The 14,972-nt window shown below is 39.2% G+C and overlaps 1 protein-coding gene across 13 annotated transcripts in view; it reads left to right on the forward strand.

Annotated features, from left to right (window-relative positions):
• The window catches only part of LOC132383951 (alpha-(1,6)-fucosyltransferase), an 825,511-nt gene that overhangs the window by 767,763 nt on the left and 42,776 nt on the right, over positions 1-14,972 (forward strand). For all 13 annotated transcript variants that reach the window (XM_059955175.1, XM_059955226.1, XM_059955235.1 and 10 more), the window contains one exon: positions 10,290-10,536. In XM_059955175.1, the coding sequence (XP_059811158.1) occupies positions 10,290-10,536 (247 nt within the window). The remainder of the gene's footprint in view (positions 1-10,289; positions 10,537-14,972) is intronic.

Here is a 14,972-nt window from a genome sequence, read left to right on the forward strand (position 1 = left end):
TAATGCACAAAGTGCCGTTAGTGCAAGTATTTGAGTCCTTGTGTGTGCTCACAGTTTCAGTTATTGTTCTGTGGGAGTGGTGTGATGGAGGCCACAGCTCTGGGGTAGAAGCTGTTCCTCAGTCTATTTGTTCTGGCTTTTAGTGTCCCAAACCTTTTGCTGGATAGCAACGGGTCAAACAGAGAGTGGCCAGGGTGTGTGGTGTCTCTAGTTATGCTGATTGCTTTCCTCCTGAGTCTGCTGGAATAGATGGTGTCCAGTCCTGGGAGCTGCATTGACAGGAGCAGAATGTTTATGGCAAGTGGAATAAAAAAAAGATGCTAGAAAAGAGCAATGTACACTTGAACGTTAAGGGTAAGATTTTATTACAAAGTTGAACATACACAAGGAAGAGATGACCTTATTAGAACACAGCTATCAAGGATAAGGCATAGTTGGAGTTGCCCTTGTTGGTTATCAGGACCATGGGAGGGTGGTTATGGGAGACAATTGTCTTGGGTGGGTGACCATAAATATGGGTTGGGGCTCAAATGAAGGGATATTTAAGGAGCACTGGAGAATAGTGAGAAGAGTAGAGGAATAGGTGAGTTAGTATAGATTATATCACCCAAGGATGAGGAGGCAACAATTTTAGAGAATATCTCTCCACTGGAGAAACTAAAAGGAAAATGAGTGATTGCTTTGTGGAGCACCTGTGCTGCCTGCCATTTTAACTCACCATCTCACTTTGACCTTTCTGTCTCTGATCTCCTGTACTGTTATAAAACAGACAACACATGCCAAAGGGACATCATCTTATTTTTTCATCTGGGCACCTTGCAACTTGTGGGATTCAGTTTGAAATGCTCTAACCTTGAATAACTCACGTTTTGTGTCTGTGTCAGAACTTGCTACTTCCATCTGCCATCTTTTTGGTTTGTTTTCTCTTTTTCCTTTTGAATAATCTGACATTCTGAACACATCCTGCAGCCTTACCATTAGCAACAGAAGCTTAATCTGATTTTAACTGCACTATAAGTCATCTGGTCTCACATGTTCTAAGGTGATGAAGATGGAGGAACTGATAATGGAGTGGAGTCCTTACTGAAAGCAGCGTGGGAGGAAGTGCATTCAAGGCAGCCATGGAAGTCTATTGGTTTGAGGTGGATATTGGTGGGTAAAGAATAGGGACATCTTTTCTAACTGTAGGACCTTAAACCATGCTCTTCAGGTCATGGGGTTAAGACTACAAGGACATGCTCTGGAGAGAAACTTTTATATAATGTAAATGGAAGAAGAGGTTACAGGAAGAAGAATTGTTAAGCTCTAGGTCAAAGCACAATTTTAAATAAAATTATGCTAGAACCAAAATGTTTCACTAATTACTCTATCCAACTGAAATCTGAAATGTCCCCTTAGTTATTATACTCGGCTGAGATAATCTTGCTCATATTCCCAACAAAGAGCTCAAACACTTGATCTGTCAGCACAGCTGATGGAGAAGTGATGAACAGCAGCGGGAGCCACAGGGAAACCAGGCTCCCTCTGCTTTCAGGTCATCAGGATGCCACCGATCTGCTCACTTGACTGGGCAGCAGTTCTGTGTTACTGTGAACAACAGATTCATTGTGGCCCTCTAATCTTTCCCTGTTAATTGTTCCTCTTAGGCAGGCCAAGGACAATGAGCTATTGGAAGATGTCATCTTAGTAATTGACTAGTAGCTGAGTTTCTTAAATGTAGTATCAATCAGTCACAGCATTTGAAAACACAAACCACCCTGGATCAATTTCCACATACTGACGGTGGACATGATGATTTCACGAATCATTTATGTTTCATTGTTAATGATATTCCTATTATAGAACTTTGAGTTGTAGAGAGTTCCCTATTTCCCTAACCTTTTTTGTACCATTTTGGCCCAAGTTTTTTCATTTTTTTTCTCCTTACTATTGAAGCTGCTTGTAGATGCCTGAAACCTATAGTAACCTCATGCTCCAGTCTGGTAATTCACTTTCTCACAACCTCGTTAGGTCCACACTATAAACCTTCTGAAATAACATCTCCTTCAAAAACAGGTCCCTTGAGATGTTTCAACTCCCTGTTTCTGCCTGTTACAATGATTTGGCAGAAATACTGTTTTCCTCTGCTCTGGGCTTCAGGAATAAGTATTTTTCTAAGTAAAGGACTCCATCCAATGGCATTATCTGGGATTTCCAGCTTACTTGTCAAAATGGCTGCTACCTGCTTTATTTTCTGGCTTTCTTTATCTTCAGTCTTTTATTCATTCTGAGGACATAAGTGTTGCTGGCATTATGTGTGTGGATTGTAGGGCCATTTCAGAGGGCACCTTAATGTCAACCACATTCAAAGTTCAAGTTAAAAGTTCAAAGTAAGTTTATTATCAAAGTACATTTATGTCACCATATACAACCCTGAGATTTGTTTTCTTGCAAGCATACTCAGAAAATCCAAGCGTCATAATAAAATCAATGAACAACCATAACCAACAGGGCAAACAAACAATTGATGCGGAAAAGACAACAAACTGTGCAAATACAATGGAGAAATAATCATAATAAGCAATAAATATCAAGAGCAAGAGATGAAGAGTCCTTGAAAATGAGTCCTTAAATGAAGTTATCCCAAATGGTGATGTAACAGGCTAGACCAGATAAATATAGCAGGTTTGTTTCCCTAAAGGTTGGTAATAAACCAGTTACATATTTACAACAATCTGGTAGTTTTGGGGTTACCAGGAAAGGTACTAGTTTCTGAACTGCAGGTATATCTTACTGAGTTTTTCAGCTGCCAAAGTGGGATTTAAACTGGAACCTTAATCAAGCCTCTAGTTAGTTCAGCTATAACTGTTTGTCTGCTGTAATTTTAAAGATGCTTATCTCTGAAAAACTTTCTGTAAAGTGGAGATGAAGTCCCATCAGATGAATCAATGAATCTGAATTCAGTCTAAAATATAAGGAATTATAAATCTGTTGCGAATAAAATTTACTGCTACATTTGTCATTGACCAAAGGAGCCATCTGCTCTGGGCTACAAAGGACTTCTTCACCTTGACCACCTTCTGTGGTATGAGCATACCACAGAGTTGTGTATTTTTCCACGGCAGTGAGTTAAGAACAATGAATGTCAAGTGCACCTCAGGAAGGAAAGATCTTTTTATAAAATAGTAGCCAGCTAACTGTCAGAAATGAGGGATTGAGTTTCCTATTACACAAAATGTAGAACAAGCCACAGAAGTAAAAAATGCTTTCACAACAGTGCATCTGTTTGAAAAGGGACTGAAAGAAGATTGAGCACAAGTGTTGGGGGAGGGGTTAAGAAGGATCCTACGCAGAGTTGTATTATCGAGTAAATCACCTTATTCATTACAGCAGGCACAACTTCATTAACCATAGTGTACAAATGACAGAATAAAATTGCTTTCTTTTAAATTTCACTGCAAAGGTAATCAATAGTAATGTAGATTGCATCGTTCCAAACAATACAATCCATTGTGATTTCCAGAGTGTGTTGCTTTTATTTGATTGATTTTTCTCCTGCATTTGGGAAAAGCCTGGGCCAATACCATAACAAGAATTCATGATTTTACCTCATTCACAGTTCCTAAAATTCGGCTCATGAATCCCCTATGGGTGAATAGCCACAAAATCCTTACATTATGTAGCTAACGTCCTAGCTTGAACCAAGTCCCTATTCGTATGTTTGCTGACCCAAGTCATAGCCAGAGGTAAAATAGCTTCTCTATTTAAAAGAACCATTCATACTTATTTCCAGGCCTCTTTCCTGCCTCTCGCATTATCTCCTACCCCTCACTTTCCAAACACTCTTACACCTCCCTGTCTCCCTCAGCATTGTAATCAAAAGCAACACACACAAAATGCTGGAGGAACTCAGTAGGTCAGGCAGCATCTGTGTAAAAGAGTAAACAATCATTGTTTTAGGCCGAGACACTTCAGGAGTCCTAAAATATTGACCCAGAACAGTGAGTGTTTACTTTTTTCTATAGATGCTGCCTGACCTGCCGAGTTCCTCTGACATTTTGTGTGCGTTGCCCAGATTTCCAGCATCTGCAGACTTTCTCATGTTCCTGAAGCCAGTCTTTTAACCACCTGTTCTAAGATCATTGGGATGACTCAATATTAGTTTTTGTCAATGGCACTGTGCTTTAGTGGCTTCTGGTACAGTAAAAGTAGGAATTACAGTAACAGATGTTGCTCTCTCATTGTAATGAAGAACTGCTGATTCAAACAAGAAGAAACCTTATTCCAGTTATCATTATATATCAAATTGAGCATCATGCACACAGAATTCTGGATGAACTCGGTAAGTCTTGCTGAATTCCTCCAGCATTCTGTATATGTTGCTCCAGATTTCCAGCATCTGCAGAACCTTTAAAAGTTCAAAATAAATTTATTATCACTATGTATATGTCATCTTATACTACCAAGATTCATTTTCTTGAAGTGATTCACAGTAGAACAAAGAAACAGGATAGAATCAAAGAAAAACTGCACACAGGCAAATGTGCAAAAGAAGACAATCCGTGCAAGTACAAAATAAAAATAGTGTAAATAAATAATACTGAGAGCATGAGTTGTAAAGTCCTTGCAAGTGAGACGATAGGTTGTGGAATCAGTTCAGTGGTGGTGTGAGTGAAATTATCCACTCTGGTTCAGGAGTTTGATGGTTGAAAGGTATTAGCTGTTCCTGAACCTGGTGATGTGGTTTCTGTACCGCCTTCCTGATGGCAGGAAAGAGAGGAGAGCTTGGCCTGGATTGTGGAGGTTCCTTGTTGATAATAATGCTGTTTTCTTGGAATATCTTGTGTGCCTTTTAATAATTGTTTAGGATCTAGGCAGAGAAGTATGGAATTCATTAATATGATGTTCTTTATCAGAGGTTTGGTTTCATTGGCAGCTGGAGTTTCCAGACAGCACACGCCTGGTCATGGTGGAGACATGTGCAGTGATTGCAGCAACACATCACTCATCAAGAATTTAGTTTGCAGCTTCTAATGTCAAGATGAAAGAAGCATGACTCTGCCCTTCATAAAGATGGGAAGCTGCCTTGTATCTAAGAGTGACACACATTGTTCTTGTAAGCACCCATTTTACTGAGGTGTTAACTTGTAAACTTTGGGAGCTGTACAACTCAACTGAAATAGTAAGGGAAATGTATAAAATTTATAGTAATCAATCTCTTATGTACTTATATCAAGAGCTAAATCAAAATAATCCAAAACAGACTATATAATAATACTTGAAATAAAAAAGATAAATTACTTCCTCCTTTGCCATCGAGTTTCAATAGTTCAGTAGTTCCACTTAATATTAGAGAAATATATACATCCTGAAATTCTTGTTCCTTGCACAGAAACAGAAGAGTGCCCCAAAGAATGAGTGCAGTAAAAGTGTTAGAACCCCAAAGCCCCCCTACTCACCCACCCACGCAAAAGCAGCAACAAAGCAATGACCCTCCCCCACCCCCACAAAAAAGCATCAGCACCCTCCACCACTAAGACCCCAATAAAGACCATTATCTGCAGTACAAGGAAAACTAGTCTTTCACTCAGCGATTTGACAGTGCCACAGGGTTTCTCTTTTCCTAATAAAAGGAAAAAGGGGTGTCCCCTTTTCACAGACATAACACAACAACTCACTGATTTTTGATGTTAAAAGTCTGTCACACTGCTTTTTTTACCCCAGGTTCTGTGACCTGAGAAGAGGCAATAACCTCTCATCCACCAAGGAGAGAGAGGGTTTTATAATTTTTCCTTCTATGTTACACACTAATACAGATATACTGTAGTGTACTAATATTATTATTACATGTTGCCATCCATCATGTCAGTGGGATTTTGCAAATTATTTTTCTGTCACCTCCCCTTCTCTTTCTCAGCCGAAACATTTGCAGGAAATGTATGGCCAGAAACTGGACTAGCTGAGATCTTAAAGCTAAAACAGGTTCAGGTGTTGCAAGGACAGGAAGATTAGATTGAATCACTCTCACAAAGACTCGCCCTTGATGTTCACAGTACATGCTGGAAATTTCTATGGAAGAATATCTCTAAATAAATAAAATATTTACTTAATATTTACTTCTTACTTAACTGAAAATGCAAAGGCAAGATTATTAGTTCTGCCAGTGAATACAAGGGACAAAAATGAAAAAGATGTGACATGGAAACAAATGCAACAACACATTTGCATTTCACGGTACTATTTAGACATAATTAACTATTGAGCTGCCCTTGACCATCTGTCTGTGTTTTTGCTGCCTCTAATTGTTTCGATTATTTTGCATTTCATTGTAATGCACATTCTTGTAACCTTAAGCATGCACGCAATTAAAGACAAACAAAATCAGTGAATCATACCGCCTGACGGTAAATTTTTGGATTGATAAAGCACTCCAATGCAGATAATGGTGAACTTGTTTTGTGAATGTGTTTGGCTTGTAAGGAGTGCATTGACATTTTGTGTGCTTGCTTGTAATTCTGAATTGTCTGTTGTTAAGGTGAGAAATGTAAACCAGGGAATTAGAGAGTAGTTAGCCTAGCATCTGTTACAGGGTATTACAGCGTCTATAATTAAGGATGGAATGATTGAAGATCTTGAAATTTTTCTGTTGAATCAGAGTCAGCATGGATTGTAGAGGCTAGTTTATGGGTTGTAAATTAATTCAAGTGTTGAAATTATGACTGAGGAGGTTGACAAGAATATCTCGATGTATATTCGACATGAGCCTGCAGTAGGCGTTTGATTGACTCCTTGCACTTAAATGGCAGTAGTGGAATGGAAGAGAAACTGTCTGGGGAATTGGGTAGGAATTGGAATAATGGACCGGTACTCAAATGAAGAGGATGTGCGTGCTGGCATCTTCCAGGGATCTGTCCAGCATCAAATATCCCCAGCCTTCATTCATGATGTTGAAGAAACAATAGAAAGCCAAAGGTAAGAGCATTGTGAGCAGCAATGGTGGAAACACTAAAAGGAACAGTAAAAAAATTGAGACAATGGGCAGAACTTTGGATCTTAATATAAAATATCAGAATGTTTATGACATGAAAAGTAGAGAGCATTTGGTGTTAATAGTAAGTAATGAGATGAGTTCAGAATCAGAATCAGGTTTAATATCACCAGCATATGTTGTGAAATGTGTTACCTTTGTGGCAGCAGTATAATGCAATACATAATCATTGAAAAACTGTGAATTGCAATAAATATATATAAAGTTAAATAAGTAGTGTAAAAATAAAAAAGTAGTGAGTTAGTGTTCCTGGATTCAATGTTCATTCTGAAATAGGATGGCAGAGGAAAAGAAGCTGTTCCTGAATCACTGAGTGTGTGCCTTCAGGCTTCTGTACCTCCTTCCTGATGTTAGCAGTCAGATCAAGCCATGATCTGGGCGTGAGGGTCCTTAATGATGGATGTCAACTTTTTGAGTTATTTCAATGATTCTCAGCTTTTGAGAATTGGTGGCAAGATTAGCTGAGTTTCCACATCCCAAGATTTTGCTGGATAGAGTAGTGGTGTGCCACCTCCTCAGATTATCAACATCCATATGTGAAAGTGTTCCCACTCTGGTGAGTATGGCCAAGTTCCTCCCGAACAGTACAGGAAGCAAAATCTTTGATTAGCTGAAATCTCGCTCAGTTCTACTTTAGCTATCAGGAGGCTTTAATTGTGTGCATATTGAGTGGACACATCATTCAGCCACATCTTCAGCAGAGAGCTGCTGTTGTAAACCACCATCTAGTTTATCATGATTCCAGACTGTTGCAGAATGGAGACCTGGTGTCTGCTGCCAGGATTTCTGTATTGAATGCATTTCTGCTGTATTTTGATCACCACATCAGCTGCAGGATAAGGGAGTGGTAGTCCTTTCAGTTACAGTCTTCAGAGTAGATATAGTACCTACCCATATGAGATGTGGTAATTACTTCCAACTTGGAAGAAACTCAGTGATTAAAACTTAATGTCTGTGGTTTTCTGTAACAATGTGGCCCTAGTTGGAGTCCTCTCATTTAGATTTTAACAGAAGTGTAAGCACTGGAACTTTTGAAGGCTGCACATGGTTCTTCTGTGAAGTTCAAAAAACAGAAGTGAATTTGAACACCTGGAACAAGATGGCTACTGATGTTGGAATCTTTCTCTACAACACCTGGCCCTATTGCTCCCCCTTCTTCTCTATCTCTATCTCTATCTATCTATCTATCTCTCTCTCTCTCTCTCTCTCTATCTACCTCTCTATTTTCCAACAGTTTGCTCTGATCTATATTGTTTCTGCTCATTATCCAGCAGGAGCACCCCCTGCAGAGGTTTGCGGCTTTAAACCAAAATCTGGAAAGTGTCAACACTGTGTAAAATCATATCAATTTCCTTTGGAAACCAATCAGAGTGAACCCATTAGAAAACCTCCAAATAATCTGGTTGAGTGCTCCTTCTGGCTGCTGAACATCTGCAAGGTTGAGAAAATGAATTGAGCTCCAAAATGACAGTGGTGACTTCCAATCATCACTGTACCTTTGCGTAATCATCTATCTACTCTGCAAACTTTTGGAAAGTAGCACCTCTTCACAGACTGAAGTCCTGGCTGATTTGGCAGACAGCATAGTTCATGCTTCAAACATACTGCATTTTATGCCACTTTGGAAGCATACTTCATTCGGAGCATGAAACAAAACTGGATTTTGTGGTCTGTTTTTTTTTGCCCGGCTATTTTGTATCTCATTATTTACTTAAGTATTAGTTCCTATCCATGAAGCACAGTACCATTTGCTGGAGCAAAGTTTAAACTGATCTTTCTACCACTTTGCCTTCACTCTATATTTGGATAATATGTCAGCTTTATAACACTACCATTACATTGAATTACAAAGGAACAAAATAACAGCTGATTGTTTCTGAAGTTCAAAACCTAACCAGGTTAAAAGATACATTGATTTATGATGTAGTCATTTCTTAAAATTATTTAATTTCTGATGGCTTAGTGCATAACCATATTAGGCACCCTACTTCAGTGAACAGTAGAGCATGCCAATGTAAATTGGTTGAGGTTATGCATAATTTCACTAACACATCACTGAACTGAGCCCACAACCCCTGGACTCACATTTCAAGGACTCTACAACTCAAGATCTCAGTATTATTTATTTGCAGTTAGTCTTTTGCACATTAGCTGTTTCTCAGTCTTTATTAAGTGTAGATTTTCATTGATTCTATTGTATTTCTCTGTTTTACTGTGAATGCCTGTAAGAAAATGAATCACCAGGAAGAATATGATGACAAAAGATATAAGTATTTTGATAATAACTTTACTTTGAATGTTGAAGTTGTATCAGCTGCTAAACACTAGACTCCCAAAATCTGGAAAGAGAGTGCCAGGCATACAGAAGCTGAATCAAGATGTGTTCAAAGTCTTTTTGAAGGAATATTTTGCCTTCACTGACTTCCTGGAATCTCTAGCCCATGACTAGTCAAAGTGGAGGAGCAGTGGATGAGATATTATTGAGGGTTTTGCATGCTTGCATTGGGCATACACAGAACAAGCAGTAAGTCGCATCACAATCTACCCACCCATCAACCACGCCCTGTGGAAAAATCTGCATTTCCTACATTGACCCACCTGAGAGCTCACAAAACACTTGTGGAATCAAGCCAACAAGGCAAAAATGCAAACTTGTAAAAAGTGATTAATCTTTGTAGATGGGGAAAGTTTTTGTCCCATACAGTGACTGGAAGTGTTTCTCCATAACATTTTTACCAATTTTCAATACCAGGCACTCACTTAAAGAATTTTGGAATTGTATAATAGAGGCATACTAGACAAATGAGTTTTCCTTTGGAAATAATTGTTAATTTTGATTTACTTACTGTATGTTGCTGGTCTACACTGAGTTTTGTCCTATACTGCATAATCACGAATGTGCCAGTAGCTGTTCCAGTGAAGGATTAATATAGATTGATATCAATGAGCTTCCTGTAATTAATTCTCACTTGACAAACAAAAGATAATGAAATTTGGCCAACAAAATTGCAAGCATCTTTTTAAGCACAAAAAGTCAATGCCATTTTCATTCACTTTTTTTAAACATTCTATTATTTACCTCCCTCTGATGCTAAATTAACTGTAGTTCTAAGCAGAATACTGGCAGCACTTTCTCTCCACCTCTTATTTCACCAACATGCTAATTCTCCATCTGATATCAGTGTATACTAAAAGCAGATAATTATATATGTTTTAAAGATGTGCCTCTGTCATTCACATGTGTATAAATCTTATATTTCAGGTGAGGCCAATGATAAGAATGTCCAAGTGGTGGAACTGCCAATAGTTGATAGCCTTCATCCACGACCACCATATCTGCCCTTGGCTATTCCTGAAGACCTTGCAGATCGATTAACTCACCTACATGGAGACCCCTCAGTCTGGTGGGTCTCACAGTTTGTCAAATATTTAATACGCCCACAGTCATGGCTAGAGAAGGAAATTGAAGAGGCCACCAGAAAACTGGGCTTCAGGCATCCAATTATCGGGTAAGAACATTTCTTAGTCTGTGTGCATTTCTGGCCAGCAGTTCTTTTCAACACATTCTTAAAGCAACAGTCTTTACTTCATCTAATACTGTAATAGCAGCCCATTCACAGCACTTGCAGAATAATGGAATCATTAGACTACAGTTGGCCCTATCATCGTGATGTCATGGTGAAATCTTCTGGGATCTTATACCTTGCAAATGCCTTTTTACTTCCTCTGTGTTTATTTGTATCTTTGTTTCATTATGTATTCCATACAAAGCTTTAAAAACATGAAAGACGTTTTTATTATTAAGACTTGAATTCATGAGTGGTTTATATTATTTATTCAATTTGCGAGTATTTTGTTCAGTTCATACTAAATGTGTTATCAAGTACACATTATTTAAAAAAAACTTTTCTCCAAAGATGCATTGTCTTTCACTCATTGATCAGGGTTGACCATGAATGTTGCATCCTAGCTGTCTAGATATGCAACCAGGACAGTACAATATTGGAGAGCAAGTTGTTGCCCTTGTAGCAAGCTCCCCGTCTCCACCATCTGATGAACCCAGGCTATAAAATGTAACCAAATTGAAGTCAGTATTCATTGCAATACACACGCAGCAAGGTGACTTCATCTTATCAAAGTTTACCATTGTCTTACAAGGTCACCATCTTTATCCCACTAATCAACACATTCACAAAGGATGGGAGTGTTCAGTTTTCTACCAACAAGCATAATGCAAATCAAAAATAAATTATTAAAGCAAAATAAATGAGTAATATTTCTGCATGGTTGTCATTTATTGTCAGCATGAAATTTTATTGAAGAAATTCTATACTTGGTGTTGGGGGTTGAGGAGGGCTGTTGTTAAATTTTTTTATGATCCATGCAAACTGAAAATTTAAGCCCATTTGTTCTGAAAAACTGAAACTAGCACATGTAGTATTTTCAAATAGCTATCAAAGGTAGAGACCCTTAACAGTTTTACTGGGTACCAACGCCTGTTCTAAATCTGGTGCACATTTATGCAAATTTAACCATAAAAGACAATGCCACAATTAGCTTAAAATAAGTCTATTTTACCTATATCTTCATTTACCAGTATGAGGTTATCTGGAAAGGAAATGGAAGAGACTATTTCCAAGTCCAAAACTAAATGAATCTTTGAATTTTTATAACAACTGCAACTCAGCTCCAAAGTTTGGATTAATTCCTACCATTGGCTTAAATGCTGTCTCTTTTTAAAATGCTTTCTTTTCATCAATTAAAGTTAACCTTGCTTACTTTTGCTGTGTTGATGTTCAAAATTGCGAAGATAAATTTACAATTTTGCGTATGTTTCCTTTTGGTGCCTTTCATCACTGTATCAGCTTAATTTTCCCTGATCATTTGTGTGTTTCACCTCAGTGGATAATTAATGATGATCAAGCATGAAATCGTTAATCCATACGCCTTTGGAGCTTGTTCAATCGGCAATAACATCTTTGCCTGCTATATCAAATCTGTATATTTTAATAGTTATAAACAATTATGCCTTAAGAGTTCCAAAAAGTTCTTCTGACAACAGGATTGTTTACTAATAGCACAGGTTCCTTTACATTTAGATCAAAATGATCCTAACACTTATTCTCTTAGTCCAATTGATGTCCCTGGTTTTAATGTAAAATTATGTGGGCTATATAGATTAGAAATACACAGAGTAGATGGAGGCCATTCAGCCCATTGTGCATGTACTGAATTATTGAAAACATTAGTCTGCTCCCTAGTACAAGCTCTGAATTACTGAAAACCATTAGTCTACTCCTCTGTTCTTTTCAAAATGTACCAGGGATCCGTGCAAGGTCAATATCTGATGAGCAAGTTGTATGCATTTGATGGCAAGAGAGCTGAGTGTGATGGTTGGAGTTTCTGCTTTTGTGGAAGTTCCACATGAGCATGTCAGAAAAGGTGTGGTCCTGAGCTTTCTTAGCTAACATCAGCCAATTGATAGAAAGGATGAGGAATATAGAATGGTTGAAGTTAAAATTGGTCACAATGGTCCTTAAGAGAAATAAAAAATGGACAGCTCAAGGCAGGAAGGAAAGGTTGCATGATCCAGTGATGGCAAGATAAAGGTTAGTTAACGTATTAGGGAGACTCATCTTGGAGAGAAAGGAAATGGCTTCAAAGTGGGCATACCTTGAAAAGAATTTTCAGTGAGAAGAGTGGAATGAAAACAAGAAATTGCAGATGCTGGAACCTGAAGCAAAGGGCAGAACATTGGAAGGTTTTAGCAGGTCAATCAGTATCTGGGACAAAAGGTATATGTTGAATTTCAGGTAGAGATCCTGCATCAAGACTGAGAGGAAGTAGGAAAGATTGCCAACATGAAGCAGTACAAAGGAGGATGAGAAAGTGATAGGTGAACTGGATGAGGTGGATGAGGATGATCAGCAGATGGAATAAACTGGGGGAGGGGGGAGGGAATCGGAAGGATAAATCAGTTTATTATTGTCACATACCAAGGTACAGTGGAAAAACTTGGCTTGAACAGAGATCAATTCATTTACAACAGTGCAGTGAGGTATTCTTAGAGACATTCCATTTAGATTTAAATGAGTAGAACAATTATAATGGAAGTGACAAGTGGTTCTGCAAAGAGCTCTGGTATCATCTTGCAACAAAGAGAAAAAAATGTGAACAAAGAGAGAGAAAACGTAAGTGTGTGGGTGAATGTGTGTGGGCGGAAGTGTGGGTGTGGGTGTGGGCGAAAATGATACTGGAAAATTCAGTGATCATATCTCATCGCGACAGTCCTCTACTGAGATTCAAGTCAGAGGAACAACACCTTTTGTTCCGTCTGGGTAGCCTCCAGCCCGATGGCATGAACATCGATTTTTCACACTTATAGTAATGCCACCCACCCTTCTACCATTCCCCCTCCCCTTTTCCCCCTTTCACCTTATCTCCTTGCCTGCCAATCTCTGGTGCTCCCCACCCCCATTTTCTTTCTTCCATGGCCTTCTGTGAGAGGTTTTGACCTGAAATGTTGACTGTTTACGCATTTCCATAGATGCTGCCTGGCCTGCTGAGTTCCTCCAGCAATTTGTGTGCAATGCTTGGATTTCCAGCATCTGCAGATTTTCTCTTGTTCATCAATGTTTCTACCTATTGTGTTGTAGTGGAATATGAGATGTTGTTCTTACAATTTGCATTTAGTCTCACTGTAGCAAAGAATTCTGAGGATAGGGAGGACAGTGTGGGTGCTGGAAAAGTTAAAATGAGATGCAGCCAGAAGCTCAAGGTGGCCATTGTGGATAGAGCACAGGTGCTTCACAAGGTGGTATCCATAGGCGATGCTTGGTTTTTCCAGTGTAGAAGAGGTGCAAGAGAATTGTTGCCTCGTTTGAAAGAGCTGTTTGGGTCCCTGGACGATGGCGAGGGAAGGGAGATGAAAGGACACGCACTACATCTCCCTGTAGCTGCAGGGGACAGGAAGTGTTGTGTGGGAAGGAGTGAGTGAATCAAGGAGTCACATGGGCTCAGGTCTGTGACAACAGCAGTTCAAATGAGCATGTCAATAATTAGATAGTCAGATACTATGCAAATCAGATAGTTAATGATCTGTGCTGTGGACAATGGGTGGAGTACAAGTTGAGCACCTGCAAGCAAAGATCCCACTGATTCCACAGCTTCTTCAGCACCACTTCTTTCCATCCTGTCTCTTGTAAGGATGCCACCCCTTTCTCCTGGTCTCTCTGTCTCCACCACAACTGCTCCCAAGCTGAAGCCTTCCCTTCCGTGGCATGTGAAATGTCCTCCATTTTCAGGAAATATGGCTTCCCTTTTACAGTGGTTGATGTAAAAGTTCATCCAGTTCCCAGCCATCTATTCTCACCACCACCTTCTCAACCTCACCAACCCTTCCCAAATCAATCCCACTGAGTTACTCCAGAAGTTAGCTTTTTGGATCCTGGTTTTCAGCTAATCATGAGAAACTGGGGCGAGGGGGCAGAAAAGTGGGAATGAGGGTTGAACAGTCACTTGCTTGCCACTGCAACAGCGCTTGGGGCAGTGCTGTGGAATCAGAAACCAGATCAGACTGTTAAGCCAACAGAAACCAATTTCTATTAGTTGATTTGACAAGCCAGCAAACATGGGAGGAATAATCCAGTGAAATCCAGGCTCACAAGGAGAGTATCACAGAGGGTGAAGAGGCATTCTGTGGGTTCAATGTATTTGAAAAAGCTGGGCATGACAGCTATCAAAATTAAGAGCCATTGCATTTTCAGTAGATGGGAAAAACATAGACCAGAGTGCAATAGGATGCTACTGGAGAATGGAAAGCTCATTCAGCAGGGCAGACTCCAACAGAGTTGGACCTAATACAGGTTTCCCCTGCTGTCTGAAAGTAGAGCGTTTCTATGAAACCTTTCGTAAGCCAAAATAGCATAAAGCGAAGAAGCAATTA

Source organism: Hypanus sabinus, chromosome 2 (assembly GCF_030144855.1).
Source record: "Hypanus sabinus isolate sHypSab1 chromosome 2, sHypSab1.hap1, whole genome shotgun sequence".
Taxonomy (NCBI): Eukaryota; Metazoa; Chordata; class Chondrichthyes; order Myliobatiformes; family Dasyatidae; genus Hypanus; species Hypanus sabinus.